This window comes from Hylaeus volcanicus, chromosome 5, assembly GCF_026283585.1.
Source record: "Hylaeus volcanicus isolate JK05 chromosome 5, UHH_iyHylVolc1.0_haploid, whole genome shotgun sequence".
NCBI lineage: Eukaryota > Metazoa > Arthropoda > Insecta > Hymenoptera > Colletidae > Hylaeus > Hylaeus volcanicus.
The window spans coordinates 27,846,853-27,868,706 of NC_071980.1; the positions used below are offsets into that span (position 1 = coordinate 27,846,853).

Here is a 21,854-nt window from a genome sequence, read left to right on the forward strand (position 1 = left end):
GTTGTTCGCGGCATGAATACCTTACTCATGCATTGACTATTTATTAGAATCAAACCTGAACACTTTTCAAATAACATTATTTGAAATACACGTCAATCGCCCAACAAGAGTATTTATAGGTTCTAATGCAGACAAAGTGAGAAAGTAAATTCAAATTATTCAGGTCTAATTATATGCGGATAAAACGTAACAGAAAGTCTTTTCCTCTTACCTTAGAAAATCCATCAAATCTGTAACCCTAAAAGTATTCGCGAGCATGTACAATATATTTCCTGGTTGCGTAAGGAAGCACTTATAATACTACTTGAAAGATTGCAATAATGATTGATTGCTACGTTAGTGCTCGTATTTTCTAAGAAATTTTTGCAATGATACCGCGATAAAAAATTCAGCAAGAAAGAAACCTTTCGCTTTCAACATTTTTCAGAATAATTGGACAATTACGAAGATACCGAGTATTAAGAAGAAAACTCTACGTTTTGTGGCTACTAGCTAGAACAATTTCGACCGGTAACTAGAACAAAAGTTTATTAGGAAAATGACTCTGCACATTTTCCCATCGTAGTTATTTAATTACTGACGCGGAATACGAATATTGTGGCATGCGATAGTTACATAAAGTCATACGAACATGTTTATGAAAGGCATAGTTTTATTCGTAAGAAACGTATGCTGTAAAATACAACGAAGATTATGCCAATCCAGCACAGACACGTGCACCGGTGTACACGATGCTTTACAAAAGTATATGTATATTGATCGGAATCTATCACGCTAATCTTTTACATACATATAAACATGTATAATTTATCCCGTGTAAATAGATACAAACATATTTCTTGGTAAAGTACATCTGTCAAGTTAGTTTTATATAAAACGGAGACGAAACGATTGAACATTTTTTTCATACATATCATTGTTCAATGGTTCACGAGTTTAATTTCCAAAAATAAATTGTCGAAGTCTGTGTTGAACCCCGGTATTAAAAATTGTATCGAGCTTCGTGTAAACTTTCATATACGTTTGCTCAAGCATACTAAATTATATCTATATACATATATATCTAAATATCTATATATATATATGTATATATATAAACAATAACGATAATAGGAAATAACGTTAATAAGTTTGTTTCTCAAGATAACGAAACCTAAAAAAATTAAACAGACTGGCACGGATTAAGGGGGTGCTTAAGAATCTCTGCGAAGAATCTCATTTTCTTAAGTATTAAATTAATTTTTTAAATAATTTATATAAAATCTCCAAAGAAATAAAGAATATTCTCCGGCACTATAAATTTCTCCTTGATTTTCTTATCAAGATAATTTCCGATAGTTACCCAACTTCAGGCCTTAAAACCCCTTAATTCGACCGTGGAAACAGACATACAATCTTCTAAAGACGAAGTAATTGTAAAGAAAGGTATTACGTATACTCCACCAGTAGGGCGTATGACAGTACCTACGAATCGTAGGTCAGTAACAATTGGTATACACAAAATACCAATACAAGTCGATACCATTCCGATCGAATTAGTTTAGCAATTCGAAAACATTTACAAACGAAGCCATATTTTTAAACGTGTATATACGAAGTGAAGTCGTGTTCGTCGCTAAAGGTACATATGTATACCAAGAATGGTAGAAAGTGTAACACTCCGTTTCTTGGATGCGAGTGAGAGCAAGTACCGTCTATAAATTTGTTTCTTTAAAGCTGTTGGAGTACTCCGCTCCCAGCGCACTTTGCTATGTGACTCACATTTTTTTTTGTTACAAAAGTAGGCTCGCTTACAAAATACAAATTGATTAGTACAATATACACTCTACGTATAAGAGACACGTTAATTGGAAGAGTTACGACGAACATAAAGTTTCGATGGACTTACTGCGAATCGTAAGTTCCTGCCGTACGCGCGAACATTGAAATCGGCAAGATCTCGTAAAAAATTTGAAAATTCGAGATACACGGTAAACCTGGCAAGATCGCGCTGAAATTCTAAACACAAGTCGTGTCGCATTTATCATTCGTAACTCTTCTGCATCGTCAAAGTCACAGCCACTTGGTGGATAAAAAGAGAAATGTGTTCACTCGCGAAACGTTGTCAATTAAGGCCTCTTATTCCTTTCAGAGAATAAAGTTGCAGAGCTTTTGATGTTGTTCGACAATCTGCTCCATTTGGCTCGGGATTTCTCGAATCCCTCTTTTTCTTGCTTATCCCGCTGAAGAGCACTGATACACTCCCACAGACACACATACACATATATATATATACATACATATATATATATATATATATATATATATACATATATCGCACACGCACCACATATAAACAACATAAACAAATACATGCACACTCTTGCACTCGACTCGAGATCAACGTGCATACTTACGTGCATACTAGAAAATTGTGCTACCGTGTAACGAAACAAATAAAAAAAGACGTGATAGTACCCTGAACAAGTAATGTCGCGTTAGTTGCTACAGAGTAGTAGTTTTAACGTTGTAAAACTAATAAAAACGAATAAATTACGTTAGTTTAGACCTTACGAATTCGACGCGTAATAATTACAAGTATGAACGGCAATAATCTCCGCCCTTTCAGGGATAAGCAATTTGTTCGACAATCGATGAATTGTCGATCGCTGGTCTCCGCGACGGTAAAACGAGTACGTTGTCGCGGCATTGGTTTACGAATTGTACGTTTGAACTTTGTTCGATTTTTAATAATTTCGCGCGACGTTTTATCGCGCAGTCTTAAGTTTCCAACGGAGGAACAGATAGGCCGCAATTCGAAGAACAAGGAATATCAAAAGCAAGGCAAGAATATCAAGAGTAAAATCGGCGTCGAGCATATCCAGCTCCTCCAAGGTTGTTTCCGGATTTTTGAAATGGCAGTAGACCTACAGAATAAAAACTGTGTAATATGAAGCTCTAACGTAAGCCCCGTGACAAAATTATAAGACACCGTATGGGTGTTGCTAATTCTTTGGTAATTTTGTATCTTATGATTCTACCATGGGTTTAATATACAGATAAACATTGTACCTGGAAACACTTGAGTTTTTCCCGCCCGAAGGAGTAAGTAGCCAACGCAGTTCCCTCGAACCCGTATCTGATGTAACTCAGATAAGTGATCCATCTGAGATATACAGGAATGGCGTCGAAACTGACAAAGAAGCCTGAGAATAAGAGGAACGGTACAGACATCACAGGCGCCAAAAATACGCCGTTCTGCACGTTCATGGCAGCTCCAACGACGAGTCCCACCGATTGGGCGACGAATGAAATTAATAAACACGTCCCTATGAACATGCTGAACCGCATGGTATCCGCTGGTTGACTCGTCAAGAAATAGACAATCGTGACATAGAGTACGCAAAATATCGCCTGTAAAAAGAACATCGCGTAGATATTTCATCATGGAACAGAACAGTCTTGTTCCATTTCTAACGAGAACCAGTTAGTTTTATCTTTACCTGAAACGGTATGTCAGATACCGTGATTGCTAAATAGTAGGCCTTGAGTGAATACCACCTGTTAAAGTTTTCTTTTAAAAGTACCGGTAACTCTAGTGGAACTACAAAGAAAAGAGTATTAAACTATACGTAATTATGGACGAAGCGAGGAGAATACTTGAGATAAAACGTACAAGACAAAATCGTAATGGTCATGGACGTATACATGAGAAACAGCATGTTAAAGAAGAGGAACCCAAGATTGCTAAGTACTTTAGCGCCGTCGTTTCCAATGTCATAGTAAAGAGCGCCGATCAGCATTCCCACCAGAATATGAGCAAACAGTCGAAGATACATAAGAGTCTGAAAAATTAATTAATCAACGTGAATTCCTAATTGCAGAGTCTAGAAAGAGATGATCATCCACAGTAATTGAACGACCGATTCATGCGTATCGCTCGCATGGTGATAAAGTCTTGACTCACCCAATCTCTACGACTGAAGAGTAAAGTCCTCTTCAAAATGATCCAGAACTGTTGAAGCTCTGACGTAGGATATCTTTCTGGGGTGACAATGATCGAATCATCGAGCAGGGCTACGTCGGCGTTATCCTTTTTGTCCAGATCCATTGATATCACTACGTCAGCTGTGTAAAGATGAAGAGAACTTGTCAAAAATTTGTCGAATAAAATTTTCACAATCTTCGATTACGATTCGATTGTTTTCTATGTACCTTGTTTCGCGATATCGTTCGCCACGTAGGATGTAATTACTGCTTTACTGTCTGCATCTTCCTGTTTACTTTCTAGAAACTTCTCTTTCAAATTCTTCACGTCGTTTTTATCTCCTATTGCGGCGTTTTCCCCACCGTCGGCGATGCCTTTTTGAAGCGACTCGGTGATCCCGTTGTTGAGACCCTCCGAATTGTTTTCAGGGAACGGATGTCCTTCGCGAATATCATACTTTCCATTCTTTATAGCGTTTACGAGGTTTTTGATATTATCTCCGTATTCTCCGCAGGACACTTCGATGACTATGCAAAAAATTATAATAGTACACGTGAGAAGATTTCATGGAACTTTTATTACAAAAATTCTGAAATATTTCTTCCATAAGAACAGTTTAAAAAAAACATTCTTTTTTTTTTTTAAGTGTTGTCCCAGACGGTTAAAAGCTTTTTCAGTTATGGTAATAAGTATGATCTCATACATTCAATATGATCAAAGGAGTTAAAAATTCACAAGACTCACTGAAAGAGGCCGGATTGTGATAACTCGGACAGTTGAGTCCTATGTTTCTAAGGAAAGGCACCAATTGCGACGTAGATCCCTGATAAACGCATTGTCCCTCGGCCAGCGTGTACAAGGCGTCGAACATTTCAAAGAGCCTTGCGCTGGGTTGATGAATGGTGCAAATTATTGTCCTTCCTCCTCGGGCCAAGGTCTTTAGAAGCGAGATACATTGAAAGCAAGACGATGAGTCCAAACCACTGCAAACAGTGACACAATGTATCGGTATAATTATTAAACTATGAAGATAAACAAGCAAGATAATAAGAGGAAACACATTTAATAAAATGGAAAATTCACTATAAGAAAAATTAAATGAAAATTCGTAGTTTCTTCCTAGTATGTGCTATTTGAAAAAGATCAAAATGGAAACAAATTTTCGCGGTGTCAATACCATCGGGATCTGTGACCTCGAACAAGTTCAAATTACTACACAAGTACAGGCCTTGATGACGGCTGGTCATTGATCACGGTTGTTTTCTCCAACCATAGCATCGTAAAAAAAAAAAAAGACACGTACCCCCAGGACCCAGAAGAACCGGTCGAACGAGCGTTTTTAAAACCTTCGGCTGACCACTCGTCGATGAACTCGATGGTACGAGGCCATGAGTGGAAACTTATAATGAAAGGGCAAATTGACTCTGAGACTTATAATCATGGAAACGTCATGTTGTATAAATGCGATGCAGACGTGAAAGCAAGGAACAAAGGAACTTCGCAAAACTTAAACATTGGTCGCCGACTTTCTCCTGCCAGTTATGATGAGTTTCGTTTTGTCATCCAACGAAACTCGCGTCCTACGATTTTATATACGTGTCATTATTGCACAATGGAAAATCATAGTACGCGTCACATAGAAAATAGTTAGCACTAGCGAATGGAAATCAGAGGACTATTATACTTTTGGTAATCGTAGGATTATGAATTTATCAATATGTAAATAGTTATGTTACATATCAGGAAGCCAGAAAATATTTTAATGCATTATCTAACTAGCAACCAGTATTACCTGAATTCTGACGAATTAAGATTATTTATCCAAAACCGTAGCGTTTAATTAATTTCAGTATGGTTTCTTTACTCGGGAGAAACTGAACATTAGTGATCGTTCATTGACACTGACCATGCCTTCGTTGAAACGTTATATAAACCTCAGACTGATTTCTCTGACACTAATAGTGGTGAAAGTGAAAGTATTCGGAATAAAAAAAAAAAAAAAAAAACATCACCCAGTCGGATAACTTTGCATCCATTGTTGATGTCGATAGATGTTACGGGCAGAATCTTTAACAAAGTGACTAAATTTTTGCGTTACCTGGTAGGTTCGTCGAAGAACATTATAGGAGGATTATTGACTAATTCGAGAGCAATGGAAAGTCTCTTCTTCTGACCTCCGCTCAAATTCGAGGTCATGGTCCGAATATGCTCGGATAGGCCAAGCGTTTCAAGAATCTCCTGGATCTGGAAAATAAACGGATCCAATTCTCTAATTAGAGTGTTGACAAGGAATTATGTAAACAGAGATAGGACAAATAATATTGAAATACAAAATGGCAAAAACAAACATCGTGTAGCTTTTTTATTCGCCGTGCTTCTACGAGTGAACGATAGTATGGATAAGGTTTCATTTATACGATGCAAAGGACACTATTTTATCATTAATACTCGAATGTTTATTCAATAAGTAACGCTTAAGAAATACCGAATAAAAACAGTTTACAATAATTAATTCGATTGGACAGTTATGCGAATGTTTTTTATTCAATCAGAGATTTAACATGGATACACACCACTTCCTCTTTGTCTGCTTTAGAGGTATGGGAACCGAGTTTAAGGTTCGAGGCGACTTTCATTGCTTCGGCCACGGTTAAATTCGCATGAAGCTGATTGTCTTGCATGATGTAGCAAGAGAGCTTTCTGAAGGCACTGAGGTTCCTTTCGTGCCCGTTCATCGTGATACTTCCTTCCACACCCATCGACCTAAACACACATTAGATAAAAACTTTTTACATTCCTGGATTCTCGAATCACAATTTTTGAAATTAAACTTTCTTTTGCCTCGGACTACATGGTCCTTTGCTTTCGTTAATAATTAACCGTTCATTCTTGGAATCAAAGAGTGCATTCTACAACGCATGCCATGTTTCCTACTTTCTTCGCGCTTTCCCCAAGTATGTAATGTTTACTGCCGATAAGTACGTGATCAAGAATAGCGGACTATAGCGGATTCAGAGGTAAAGGTATTTTTCGCGCGTATAATTCACCGATACGTCGCGTCGACGTGACGTCAAAAAACCAAATGGAATAATAACGAGCAAAAAAATAAATGTCAATCAAGGCGCGAATTATGCATACCTTCGATCGTCGAAATTGTACGTATTCGACGTACGAATGTCATAATAGGTAGTATTTAAAACAGATTTGTCATAATCATACCACTTAAGATATCTCGTCTCATATTCTTGATGTAGTATTAATTTATTCAAATTGATTTTCTCAAGTTTTTTGTCTTCCTACTATTTTCTAAAGCTAGCCGATTTCGACTTCTGTTGAACTTATCGCCATTTGGAAAGTAACCAGTCGAAAAGTTCTTAGGAACGAATTGCGTAACGGGTGATTCACGAAGAAAGCGAAATGACATGGTGGAAAGAAAGTGAAATGGCCAAAATTATGCGCAACTAAGCAAAGAAAGCGAAACATCGGTGATCCGATGTTAGCTATGTTATCGGTGAAAGAAAGTAAACTTCAGCTCCTGATAAAGAAGAAAATAGTCGCTATTCCCTATTTTAACGCGATTAAACCAGCAACAACGTTAACAAAATTTGTATAAATATAATAACTAACTTGTATCCGGTAAGGATGTTCAAAAGAGTAGACTTTCCTGCACCGGAAGGTCCCATAATAGCTGTTAGTTCTCCAGATCGCAGCCTTCCGCTGACGGACCTTAGAATTGTCTTCACATCTGAAAATCGATCATATTAATTTGCATTAAGGGGTCTGTATAGTCTGGAAACAGAACAAACTAATTTCTAGTTTTATAAATGTTCTTGAAACTTCAAGTCTCAAAAACATTGTGCTGAAAGCATTATGGTGAAAGACAAATTGGCAATGTTGTAGGGCTTTGAAGTGAATTTTTTGTACCAATAGTATCCAACCTCTATCGAAGGCGACAGCCTCCCCTCCCCGTAAAGAAAGCTTTTGGTCAAATGAAATGCTTGTGAAACTTTCGCTCTAAAAAAATAAGTGATATTGACTACTATATTGCACAGGTTATACATACTTACATATAAATATTGTATATATACAAAACATATTTACATAATTTTCAGTTATTAAAGTTATTGAACGGAGTCATTTATTTAGTGAGGTACCTAAGTGGAACATTTCAAATGGTACAAGAAAAATATATTTCTACGGTTGTCAAACTATAACGGTAAACGTATGGTGAGAATAGGCGAATACTTTTGTGAGTAGCTGTATAACGTACAGCAAAAATAAAATATCTTCAATTTTCTTGCAGGTTCGCGTCCCCGTTTGCAAATCGCAATTAATCCTTGCAAACGTCAACGACTTGCAGCGTATCCTTTGGGTTGGCAAATAAGAGAAACAAAGAAAATCTCAACGAAGCATCGACAACCATGCATGCAGAGGCATCATTTTCCTCATTGTCAATCATACTTTGTCCCGATAGTAGATATCGCGGAATAATGACGCCCATCTTTATCTTCTGTGAGTTAAAAGCATCCGTAGAACGCACGTGCATGTATTGAACATCATAAAAAAAAAAAAAAAAATTTTGCTCCAGTGGCGCATTATATCTCCATAATATAGACTGACTCGAATACATCTTTTTTTTTTTAAATATGATGAAAATCTGACACGACGTTTATTTTTATTAATAATTCACCGCAAATCTCGTTATCACGTTTGCCTGTTATTTTAAGTATTGGCAATAAAACATAATTATCGTCGTCGACTTTTGTCATTAATAGATTTGTAATTTTTTTGGACAATCACCAAATGAACTTTTGTTCCAATAGTATAATCTGTAGAACAATGCGCCACTCCTTGGATTCACTAAGTGTCGAAAGTTTGCATTGCTGATATTTTGCTTTAATGAATGACTATCATTCGTAAGAATATTTACCGTGCTTTGAAATTGATGCGGCACGACCTTTGCTTGGTTACCGTATCATTTTTCATTGCACTTTTTTATGCGTTGCGTGCCATACAGTATAATTGATGAGTACTATATTATGATATTACTATTACATCATATTGTACCTATGCATATCGCGGATTGCGTGACTCTGAATGTGATATTTTCCCCTTTGCAAATGTAACAACGCTTAATCGTTCGGTCGGAAAATACTAGAACTTGATTCTGGCGCGTTAAGAAAACGTGTTCATAAAGGTGGACGTTACGTTACCGTTGAAACATGTAAGCGTTACTTAAACTGACGTCCGCGGGTTCAAGAAAAATTAACAGCGACGATTGCATCACAATTCTCGCCGACACATCATGCTTAGTATTACTTAACAGAATTGAAAAGAAATGATTGAGAAAACAGTGACTGTAAGAAAGGAGGCTTCGTGATAAATGTAAAGAATTCGACATACTTGAGATCGTATTTAACGTTCATGCGATTCGTCATTACATGAAACAGCTTATCTATCGTTCGATTAATAATCATTTCTCGATATGGCGGTCAATGTTTACGCGTGGAATACACGGGTGTTCTTCGAAATTCAATTCGCGTACGAGTGATTTCTCTGCGACATAATCGGTCCGAATTAAACAAAGAAACGCGGTCAAGATTCGATGATTCTCTTCTTCGATCGATTAAATTCATTATTCGTCTACAAAATAGCTGATGTCTGGACAGTTATTTTTAAATTCTGTCTCGTTAAAGACGACGTTAAAAACTGATTGTAAAGAACTATTGGAAATGCGAATGTGAAAGGAAATAAGGTGCGTGAACTCTGTCTCCGGTAACGGGAACATGAAATAAGTCAACGATGTTTCCGGCCGAGTAATCGCTTGCAATACATTTAACTTCATTTGATAACACGTTTTCGTAACCGCGAATGGCGAAATCTATGCGCCGACCGGTCGAATATCGAATGAAAATACTCGAGTCTTACGATTCGAAACGTCGAAGATTTAGAAAATACCAGAGAGATCCATCTCGCGAACACATTCGTGAAAAGTATGCGTCGAAGAGCAACTGGATTTTGCGCTACTGGTTGCGCAAAATTACGGATTGCAAAAATGTTGCCATGAAGTACACGTTCACTTTCTACACGCGGTCGTTATTGCTCCGATCGCTCCACTTGGATGTGTGTGCGTTCGCAGATGCGTGCTATATACGGAACTATGTAAAACAGATAGAAATTAGCAGAGACGATTGCTTCACGATACTTGTCGTCTAGCACATCGTGCTGACTTAGCGAGAATATGCACTTGTACGAAATGGAATACAAATATTACATAAGTTTGTAAGATATTCGTTTACATACATTTTATACGTTATCATCATCTGTTTTCCATTGAACACGCTCTATGTTTTGAACGGCGTTTGAGATTTAAACAGAGGCTCCCTAGAAGGGTTTCAACTAGTATAAAGTATCGGCGACGCCCTACGAGTGCAAGCCAAAGAACCGAAGGCGTATCCGTCCACAAAATGGTTCTTCGCAGTGGCATTCGAAGCAAACTAGAAATGACAATTCGATATGCCAGAGAAATGAAGCATTATCGCGCAGCTGCTGCAACTGGAACAGTGTCTTGCTTCGAGTATAAATTAGCGATAAGTGGAAACAAAGACTGGTCTTTTCGAATTGTTCCGCTGACTGGCACAATTGCTGTTATTATTACGCTACTTCTTGAGACCAGTCAAATTCTCTATAAACAAAGACGGATAACAAAAATCGATCGATTCGACTTATTGGAAGAAAACAGAGACAAGCGAAATTCCATTCGAGTAACCTGGCCAATTAAATCTTTCCTTGTTTACCTTTTGTTATTCGTAATTTCTATCTAGGTAGGAAGTTTACCCATTTCTGATAAAGAACCGACCAAACGAATGTGTTTTCTTTTCCTTTTTGGAGTGGTAAGTGCACTTTGGAAATCGTGTCTGAAAGTCTTTATGCCGCAACCGGTCTTCTTACAAAATCTCGGTCACTAATTCCATTCGCTATAGCGACTCGACAACTACGCTCTACAAGCTCGTGTAGAAAGTTATTCTTTCGTTTGAAATACGGATTAAACGGCAGCAGTTCTTTTCCTGTACGCTTCGACGCAAAAACATGATTCGTCATGAAATTTTCTGACGTGTTCAATTCCGTTAATTGTCTAGGAATACTAGGAACTCATTAAAACTGAGCGATCGGTTGCAACGTTGAATACAAAATGTTTGACGAGTGAGTACGATGCGCAACAATATATTATTTAATATTATTGTCATGTAGCGACGGGAACGCAGGTGACTCAGTTTTTCTGTACCTGAATCACGCAGTCTTTTGTTTCATGGCGTTATCTTGTTAAATAAATCATTTGTGTTCGATGAGAGTTTCGATGGGAGACGTGCAGCTGGTACAGCACGCAAAGACACATTAATCGAGACACATTAATCGAGACACATATACACAGTGTATACTAATTCTTCTTTTACACAGGACAGAGCGTTTGCTTTCACTTTGTGGTCAATGTCATCGAAAACCAGTTCCAAGCGTTTCAATTTACAAGATGCGTGACGATACAAGATATATAAATATTTTGTTCGAACGTCGAGTTGCTGAATCTTCAAAATATAAATAATATCATCCAATGTTTTTCTTTCTTGCTCGGTGAGAAAATATGTATATGTACATTGCTGATCGCTGACCTCCTCGGGAGAAACAGTTTTAACAGAATACTTCTGTATTGCTCGACCGCGAAACAAAATATGTGTGTGTTATATAAAACATAATTTAAGCAAAATATATCAAACACGATTTCGTAATCCATTATCAATAAACTCAAACCAAGTCCCGTTGCGTTCGGATGTCAGAGGAATAGTACAAGGGACGATGATCTGATTGTTTATCTTCCCAATTACTTTTTCTCAATGAAAATTTCGAGTTTCCTGTACAGCGAACACAGTTATCGACTCCCCTCTATTATCTGCAGAACGCGAATGCAATCGTGATCCGACGACCTCTTTCTTCAGCAAGTCTGTATTATCATTGACTGAGGTTCAAGTACCGTCATTAAAATAAACTGCGACTTCGATGCTTTCAGGCTCACAAAGAACACGTTTCGTGCAACGAAACCGTTGACAGAAGAAGATGAATTGTATTATCAGTGTCTGCAATCGTTAGCTATCGATCCTTGGGCGACCTTCGCGCTGTTTCAAGCAGAATCGAAAAAATTAGACAAATTTTATTCGAAATGAGAACGAAAACTACGATAGAACGAGTACGGCATAATGCAAAGTTTTAATTGGGAGGCGATAAACTGTATTTGGTATAAGTGCATTGTAGTTTACACGAGTATATTGACACGAATAATACGGTAGCAATCTGAATTCGACTCTGTAACACGAGTTTCTAGGTTTAAATCTATCTTTTTATCGAATTTTATCAAAAAGAGATAGATTAAATTCATCACAGAGATAGCGAGTAACGACTGGAACGAGGAAATTCTCGTTGATGATGTTTAACTGTACTTACAAAGGGGAAATTCATCAGTAGTAGACGGCAATATACGATAGGATAGGAAATTATGTCCATAAACTTTTGAGAAAATGGGGAAAAATAAAATCGATTTATGATGTATGTTTCCGCTGTCATATTATTATGTCATATTATATGTCATGGTATGGACTAAAATTATTTACTTGCAATTGAAAACATGCTTTTACGCTCACTTTTAGCATTCAAATATTTTACTACTAGTATATGTATAATTAACCTGTTCTCATGCTTGTTAAGAAATTTTTGTATTTGTGTATTAATGTATACAAGCACTTTAATGTTTTCGACCCTACCTATTGGGTCCTCTTCAAAAACATGGTTCATCTAAAAGTGTTTAACCAGATGTTAATAAATGTACATATAATTTGAGACAAAAAGCATGGTTGTATGTCTTTAAACTAATAATGCACTAGTATCGGTAACGAATGTTGTATGGGCAATTCTAGTTGAAACTATGTGACAGTGTGACGTGTGATTTTTAATTGTTTCAAATGTTCCTCGACGCGATTACGTCTGACGATCTTGCGAAAGGATTTAGGATTTTCCTTAAAAAAAGTTTCTAAATACCCTAGAATGTCACAGAAAGAGTCAATTGAAGCATATGCGTATTTGGAATGTACATTCCGACCCTTACGAGGTCCCTTCCCTTATCAGAGTCCCTTCAAAAGGATCCGCGATAAAGTGAAACGTCCACTCCAAAACGTACACGTGCGTAAGCACTCTTTGTGTATCATTTCAATTTTACAAGCATGGATCGAAATTTTAAGTCTGAGTATACATAAGTTTTCTGTGTTTATGTCAGAGATGATGGGTCATTTTAAGGATCCTGTTGATGTTACATGGCTGACACGTGTTATAACAAATCTACTTGTATTAAAATATTCTTTAAAAAACAGGGAAAAAATGTTCAACTCTGTCTGTATTAATAGGTAATTGGTGTACTTACTATTCTTCCGTCCTTCTCGGACCTTGTACGTCAGGTCGGTGAATGCCAGATCAACCGGTGGCCGTTTCGGCAGATGCGTGATCGTTTTTGGTTGCGCTGGCATGATTTGCAACCTAGTCCCCGAACTGTTCCTAGGTTGCAATAAAATTTCATTGGTGTTATCTTCTTGCGAACAATTTCCCTCAAGCTTCATCTTTTATCGCGATTTTTTCACAGTTTCGATCGCTGAATCTCGACTCGTACGGAGTTATTAAGGCACTCTATCCTCTCTTTTCAGTCTTGTCACGGTCAATTTTTCGTTCAAACGATCCGACTTGTTCGCAGCGCTGCGTTCACGTTAGCGTACACACGTGCAAATCCTCTCATCGCCTGAAAAAATGATTCTCGTTTCGAAATCGGAGTCGTTCGTCTACCAAAAGCTGTTACTCGTCGATTCGGATCGAAATTTACATTCGAGTTGAATTCCGTCAAGGCAATCTTGGAAACTTTGAACCGAAACCGAGTAAGTTATCGACGATGTTTACCTTCGTACCATACTATCGCGTTCCATTGTAGTGCGAAGTCACGTTTTACAATAACCGCTCAACGTTCGCTATTTCCGATACTAAAGGTTAATTATTTCAAAGGATAAAAATGTACAACATAGAAAAGGAAGTAACAAGTTCTTCTTTAGAAACCATAATGCACCGACAAGCTGAACAAAAGTTTACTTATCAATCTATAATAATCCGTACGTAATAATAAAGATAAATTATCATTTTTATTTGACACTATCATGAAATATATTTTGAACTTTCAAACGCAAGAACCAATTAAAAGTAAATCGGAGATATTGTTTCTTGTCTTTCTTTTTTTTTTTACTATTATTTTTGAATTTTGTTTACAGTTCTATTTACTTCTTTCGACAGTTATAGTTGGAGTGTCGAACGAATAATGTTTCCGGTTACGAAAAATATGCAAACGGAATATCACCGTTATTTTTGCCGATTCAGCGTAACGATATGCTCGAGTATCTCGAATGTCGTAGTTGACTACCGCATTGAACCCTGAGCATCGAACAGATTCCAACCAGTTTCAAATCGAATTAGCATCAATAAAAAGATTCGATGTCGAACAACGAACACGCTGAAGGCGAACGTTCGTGCGTCCTTGAAGAGACTCGAATTAACCGTTTGAGTGGCAAGGAGCGTGATCAGCGACTATATGGTTTCCATGCTAAAGTTTCAGTGAGATACGAATTTCTTACGTAAATATGCGTTAATGTTTAAACCTTTGAACTCTGTTCTTAACGCATAACGTAATAATACACCGCGACTCTTCAAGTGTTGTTGGTATAATTAGACATTACTTAACGAAGTAGACCAAATAATTATCCAGGGCGCACGAGTGAAATAAAATTTTTTTAACGCTGCCTAATTGTTCTTACGTTCAGAGAAACTTGACACATTTTTCACACCTCGGCACTCGAACGATGCAACTCGACTATCGACCTATACGATAACTCGTAGCTGACGATGTATCACACGGACGCCATGTACTTGCGCATAATTGATAATAAATTTAACGAAAAAAGTCAGGATGCGTTAACAGACCCTGCAACAGGTTGGATCAGCCGAGCCTTGAACAAGGATTTCAAATGTACACAGGAAAAATAATTGACAAACTTTGACGCTTTCGTGACTTGGCGATACCAGTAGATTTTATATACAAATCGATGTTACTGTGTTTCGTCTCGCGCCTGCCAGTTGAATTTCCCATCGTTAAGGCTTATCTAAAAAATCCAACGCTATTAGTTGCGGTCGACCGATCTATTCAAACTAATTACGTATTAATAAACCATCCACTAAGTGGAGACTGTTCAAACGCTTGCGACGGTCCCGTTTAAGGTCGGATTCGGGACACGATAGAATAATATCGCCCCACGTACAGGCCATACTATTACACGCATAATAATTTCTTTTAATCTAATGGAGGCCTTTAAAGGTAAGTGACCCGGGAGTCTCTCGATCCCTGAGAGGCCCTATGCATCGCGTCGGTGTTTCCACTTTCCCAACCGGACTGACGCAGCGTTTCGCTTTATCATTTTTTAATTCATTTGAGACTACATCGTTTTCTTCATTAAGTATCAGTCTATCCTACGACTGGCGTCCGTGCGAAATACATCGTTGGGAAACGATTTCGTCTAATAAACCCAGTGGCGGAGAACGTGTTGAAGCGCGTTCTTACATTATGAGAATAACAGCGCGTGGGAAGTCGGACGAAAAGAGACGATCGCGACTTTTGGAGTAACAACTGCGTAGACCATCGACTCCGTCCTCGGGTTAGCAGCGAGAGGGCATCTCGTTTTTCGGAGTAGGTGTTCACCAAACGCGATTCTTGTTCGATTTATCGGACCACACACTCGCGATCTCGCGTACGACTAACTGAGGCTACGCGATCGCGACGACGACGAAAGCAAGAAACTGGCTTCAGCGAGCCACACGCAGTCCGGCCGGCCTCCAAACGATGCTCGAACCACGGTGTCTCGAGACTGACTGACTGACTGACTGACTATTTAGCTGCACCGCGGCCATCACCATTGACCGTCGTTGCTTTCCACAGTGCTCTTTCTCCCTCTGCTTCCCTTTTCTTCCCTCTCCCTTTTCCGCTCTTTTCAACGACGTTACAAACACGAGCAAGCGAACGAACGTTACGAAAATTGGCCGTGCGTCGTCGTCGTTAACCCAGACTAAAGTCTACGATCGAGCTTTTTAGGTTGCAGCGACAATTGTCCTTTTCTTTCTTTTTTTTTTTTTTTCTAAATGACGCGTCGATTCGGCCGACCGTACGACCGCGGTTATTTCAGCCTGGCACGAATTTACCCGATAAACACATCGTGTTCCGAGTTTCTTCCTGTATGTATCGGTCGGTCTAATATCTTTCAACGAGGACGTTGTTACTGGCCGCGCTGGTTAACCAATGACCATTAAAGTTTCGCTAAGTGAGCAATTTCTCGACCACGTGTCCTTTTCTCGTCGACCGTGCACGGATTAAGGATGGAACTGCCGAATGATTCGGTATTCAAATATTTTATGGGCATTCGAATACTGTAAATAAACATGGAACTTAATATTCTCGTTAATTTTCATTTACTTTCTCTTGAAGAGGATCTTACTATCTGGTGACCGAAACGTCGTGTTATCGAACTGTTGTATACGATTGGTGATGCCAATAATTTCCAAAGAATTTCTTCACCATTTCTCGAATACCACCACAAATTAAACGAATGCGAGCTTCTAGTATCGCAAATGAAAATAAGTTGAAAATAAGTTGAAAATAAGTTGAATAAGTTAAAAATGTGTTGAAAAATTCGATTTCGACACATTTAAATTACGCTCGCGATAAATTACGAGGACTTTGAAAACCTAACGCTAAAAAAAACTTGTTCGTTCCCAAATTGTAGGCCGATTGCCTCCTCGCTATCCCAATCTCGGAATCTGCGATTCGTGAGCGCGAGGTAATGAATTAAATAAACGTTGATTCCAGGAAAGAGTTAAATGTCTCGACATTTCGCTACGGCTTTGGTGTCAGTGGACAGAAAGAATTACAGACCCCGAGGACCATTTTTTACCATGAGATTCTAGCTCGGATTATAGGCGCGATACGAAGGTTACGATCACCTATGCTAGACGACACGTATATTTGCGCGAACACGGATGAATCTGAGGTATAGAAAAAACAGCTGTGTCACTGTGTTGTTCAGGGATTGAACGCGACCACACAAAAACGTTCTAATTACCGGAAATATCACGATGACATCATCGCGAATAACTTTCAAATAAGAACGGATGATACCAACAAGAACTTTAAAATATTTGTACGCGATTGGTGTATTTATCCAATTGTCACGTGTCAGGAAAAACTTATGTCTGGCCCAGATTTTCCATTTTTAGAAAAAGAAAAGGTTTGACGGCCCCTTCATTCCAGATTATCGGTGAACGTTAGTATAAGAAATTTCAAATTGTCCGTTATTCACTTTACTTATTAACCGTCGTTCGCATTTCTCCCGCGATTTCGCGAAACAATAGGTCGTTATGGATATGTCATCGAAAACGCGTCGCTTTGACGTCCGTGGCTCGTCGCTGTACGTTTCATCAGCGTCATATCGTACGCGTTGGACTTAAGAAAGAGTGAAGTGGTTCGTTACGGGACTATAAAAGCAACACGGTCTAGTCGTTAACCATACACCTCTCTCGACAACGCAGAAAACGAACTCCATTATACACTCGTGGAACGAAACAACTCTCGAGCGATCGTCGTCAGAAAAAAATAGGGATACTAACCGTGTTCTCTCAAGAGTACGTGCACTCCTTTTAGGCATATTAAAACAATGTACTTTTGAAAAAAAAAAAAAAATAATTGTTCCATAAAACAAATCTTCGTGTGAATTTAATCGTTCATACATCGTCGAAGAGCAAATTATCGATGACGCATGACCGGTTCAATTTCAAGAGTATTCGTGTAAGCATTTAAAACCAATTCACACGATTGGTAGCACTATTAGTGTATTCCGAATCAAACGTGCACCGAATCTGCGAATATGCACAAAATCTTCTTGCGCGTACATACATGGGTCCAGCGGATTTTTCAGTAGGCATAAAAATGCATATTCGATAACATAACACTCGATACGTGTCGCATTATGTCGATATCGATGGTTTAGTTATCTTGTTTATGCGAAAAAAACGAACGTTCAAAAGCTTCGATCACGATATCGAATTGAGTAAGAATCCCGTCAACAATAAGGCCAGCTTCCAGACATTTCACCGCAATAATGGGTGTATTTGAATGACAATTGAATGTATGTTATGAAATTATATCATAAATACGCTCCCATTGATAAAATAAAACGTTCGCTTGTAATTACTGAATTTCTGAGTCGACTTGTTGCCTCCGAAGTAAGTAAGTATTCGATTGTTACATTTTCCTCGTACGAGCTGCATGGTTAAAGTCACGTAGACCTCGCGTAAAATCAAAATGTATCCCATGGACTGGTTTGGCACGTGCGTATATCCACGTGTGTCGCTCGTTGAGGCATGTCAAACGGTACAGATATGGACGGTATACATCATCATACGTGTTCGTCTACGTCAGTCGTGCGCAAAGTAGTCACGCGAAATAAAATGAAAATAAATTCAAAAAACCTTCGTTTCACGATAGAGTAATTTGACTCCAACATTTGTAGGTTTCTTAGATAACTTTAAAACAAAGTCGAAACCTAGAGGATCGTAATAAATTTTGCTTGTGCAAAACCGAGGGTTCATTAGTATCTATTTACTTGTCTACAGAAAAATAGTCAAGCTCTAGTCACCGATAGATCGAATGCAACGCATTGGAAAAGTGTAGGCGTTATTAGTAACGCCTATATCGTGAGAGGCTGCTGAATAAAGGTCACTTACACAATCGAGAGCGCAAAGTCCGCGCGGGCAGTTGTCGTTGTTTAGTGCCTTCGATAAGACCGCAATTGCTGTGTTCTAGCTTCTATTTCGACGAGCATTTTACATCGACCTCTACTCTCCACGTCTTCTCTTCCACGTCTAATACGATACAAGAAATTCTCGCTTACATCGAAAGACGCGATGCTAGAATAATTTTACGATCAACGTTTAAATCGAAATAACTCGTTTCAAAGTGACCTTCGTCTAAGCTGATCTCGGTAATTTAAAAGAGTCAACGGATGATAAAAAGAATATTTCGACTCCTCGCTCAGCTTCCCTCGCGGTTGGCAAATAATATGTAGAAGAAACGTCGTGGCCTATCAATTAATCCAGATGAGACGTAGAACGAACGTTGGGTCGGTATGTGCAAATCAGTTGTTACGGAAACGACATTTAATAGACATTAATTTTCTGTTGTAAGGCTCGAAGTACATCGAGGCATCTTGAAATATCAAAGATGCATGAGGATTCCGAGGCTTCGAGGAATCGAAGGAAACAATCGAGGCTTCTTAAAAGTTTCATCACGCGTACGCCTCACGGTGCACCGACACGACGCTGTCACGAGGCCATTGCGATTCATGTATCAACTGCATCATCGCGTGCCCTTTGTCCGCTCAAAAACATTCATCAATTTTTTTAAAGACGAGAGAAAACAAGGTTTCTTTGTCGGTAATCGCGATGACGTCGTCGCTCTTTCTGAATTTTCGTAACTAAAAAATTGCCTCCCCCTTTTTCTTGAAATTTTGAACGAAACGTTAGACTTAACAAAAAAAAAAAAGAAAAATAGTCTAGAAGCTTGAATCGATGAAGCTTGAGGGATAACTCGTTCGTATAAACCACTAATAGCAAAGTAACTATAACTAACGTTGGAAATAGGTTTTTATTTTTTTTTTTTATTTCCCAAATTACTTTGCTTACCATTCGATTCCATTGCCGATCAAACCATCCTGCCGATTTTTACTTCCGCGTTCCACCATCGTTGAATTCGCTTTACTCCTATGGACGGATTTATCTCGTTATCGTCGTAACGATTCAATCTTCTAAAGGTAAGAAAATCCATTATGCATATGTAGGCGCATTATTAATACCAGCACGAATTTATCATGTAAGATAATGACTCTGATATCGAGCGATATATAAAAAAAAAAAAAAATTACTGTAGCACGGAAAGCTAAATGGTATTAAATTGCATGTCCAAGTATGTAAAGCGTTTGTCGGAACACGCACGAGCATTCAAACACAGCCGTTTTTTCGCGCCGTGCGTTGCATATCCGAAAATGTGGCTTTACATGGAATCCGTACAGGAACGTCTCAAGAGTATGTGGCGCCCTTATTCTATCAGTGAGTTTTTGATTTGTATACGACAGGTGCTACGATTATGAAAAGGAAGTATGAAAAATTAATGTTTGTGCTCGTACATGATAACCGACGTAGAAAGCGTCTCCTAAAGCATGGCCAATGACTATAGCTGACCCCGGATCCATATCTATGCATCCAAGCATTCATAATTTACTGTTCGACGATTCTCCGTCACTCTTGCGTGTACTCGAGAAAATCGAAAGAGAATATTAATATGTTCATTGCAACGAACAAAGAAATGTCGTAGGGTAAGCTTATCAAATAATAATTTACATCCGTGTACGAGACTCTGTAATTATAATACCAAGTGAATCCACTTTCACTTTTATCACAATACGTTAAAATCATAATTTTCTACCTTGAGTAATTATACCGTCGACTTGCTAACCTTGACGAGCCACAGCAAGATTTACTTTATATTTACACAAGCCCACAAAAAGTAGTAGAAGTAATCGTTCGGCATTTTTCTCGGAAACAGATGTGTTTACAGAGTACTCGTCTGTTGTGAAATGTACAATCAGTGTAATAAGTATTCATACAGGAATCAATTCAAAATAAAACTTTGATTTTAACTTCCTATTTCTTTGGTTGCTGTACGAATACTTCTTACATTGAATGTATTTTCAAAATTTGAAAGGAAAACTTGAATTGTGGCGGGAAACCGTCGATCAATAAGTCTGTTCTATTCTTATCGGTAGAGCGCCTTCACCAACCATACTCGGTTCAATTGTTCCTGTTGAATTCAATAGGACAATGCTCCATGGCATGCAAATTACCAATCACGTAGAAACTCACTATGTTTCTTCGAATATCGACTCGAAAGCTGCGACGAAAAATTCGATGATGAAAACTGACACGCGACCGTAATGCCAACAAACCACAAGAAGTCGAGGTTATGATCGAAACACTATCCGCTAACTTTACGTTCTATCTACTTATACACGCGACTCGATATTCATTTGTTAGAATAGATTTCTATGAAAAATTCCGGATACAAAAGTCGTGTCAAGTGTTTATGACTTCTGCTATGGAGTATAAACAGGGAGAGGTTATTTTCAAAAGGTTTGTTTACAATGATGCTACGAGAATTGCAAAGAGAAACACGTCAATCGAGATTAAGAATCGTGCAACCAATTTAGGAAAACCGTTAATGAAATATGACACTCGCGTCGTTATGTACAATAGGCTCTACCATTGTTACTATGATACGTATGCGAATTAATTAAAATTTGTAGTAAAAGAAAATAAGAAAACCCATTCTTAGAAAACGTAAGAAAATGATTCCCAAGGTTAGGATGGTACTCTGAAAGCTTGTTAGGCTTATATACGTACGGTTTGTGCTACAGGCATACGAATGCTCCGTTTTCCCAACACAGATGGAACATAAACGTTCAAGAGCGTAACTTTGCACGAATGGTTTGGTTTGGTCGCACAAAAAAGGACTCGGCATACCACTTTTAGCGCTGCCAACACGCGGCCCGACGTTCCACCAGACGCGTCGATCGATGTCCGACGACTGTTGCACCTTTCTAATCGCAATCGCAGACTGATCGACGATCATTCAACGAGAACTCCCCCTTACTAAAAT

The 21,854-nt window shown here is 38.4% G+C and overlaps 1 protein-coding gene across 8 annotated transcripts; it reads right to left on the bottom strand.

The window, feature by feature from the left end:
* Positions 1-634: 634 nt before the first annotated feature.
* Positions 635-21,854, bottom strand: LOC128876346 (ATP-binding cassette sub-family G member 4). 8 transcript variants are annotated; one of them, XM_054122626.1, is made up of 13 exons: positions 21,719-21,854; positions 19,826-19,947; positions 13,431-13,561; positions 7,595-7,712; positions 6,541-6,730; positions 6,066-6,211; positions 4,712-4,950; positions 4,195-4,494; positions 3,947-4,107; positions 3,656-3,824; positions 3,483-3,583; positions 3,052-3,393; positions 635-2,906 (listed from the first exon to the last, which is right to left on the bottom strand). In XM_054122626.1, the coding sequence occupies exons 2-13, from the start codon at positions 19,882-19,884 to the stop codon at positions 2,748-2,750; spliced, it is 2,115 nt and encodes a 704-aa protein (XP_053978601.1). In that variant the 5' UTR covers positions 19,885-19,947; positions 21,719-21,854; the 3' UTR covers positions 635-2,747. The 8 variants fall into 8 exon arrangements, with proteins under 8 accessions (XP_053978601.1, XP_053978603.1, XP_053978602.1 ...); XM_054122628.1 differs by having other exon boundaries at positions 19,826-19,903; positions 21,719-21,760; XM_054122627.1 differs by having other exon boundaries at positions 19,826-19,903; positions 21,599-21,760.

What these genes read in the sequence shown, in the direction of transcription:
- LOC128876346 (XM_054122623.1), bottom strand. Translation starts at nt 13,623, where the DNA reads ATGAAGCTTGAGGGAAATTGTTCGCAAGAAGATAACACCAATGAAATT. An exon ending in CCGAGAAGGACGGAAGAATA is followed by an intron (nt 7,713 to 13,430) that starts GTAAGTACACCA and finishes ATCGATTTTCAG; the next exon opens with ATGTGAAGACAATTCTAAGG. An exon ending in AAGCAGACAAAGAGGAAGTG is followed by an intron (nt 6,212 to 6,540) that starts GTGTGTATCCAT and finishes TTTATTTTCCAG; the next exon opens with ATCCAGGAGATTCTTGAAAC.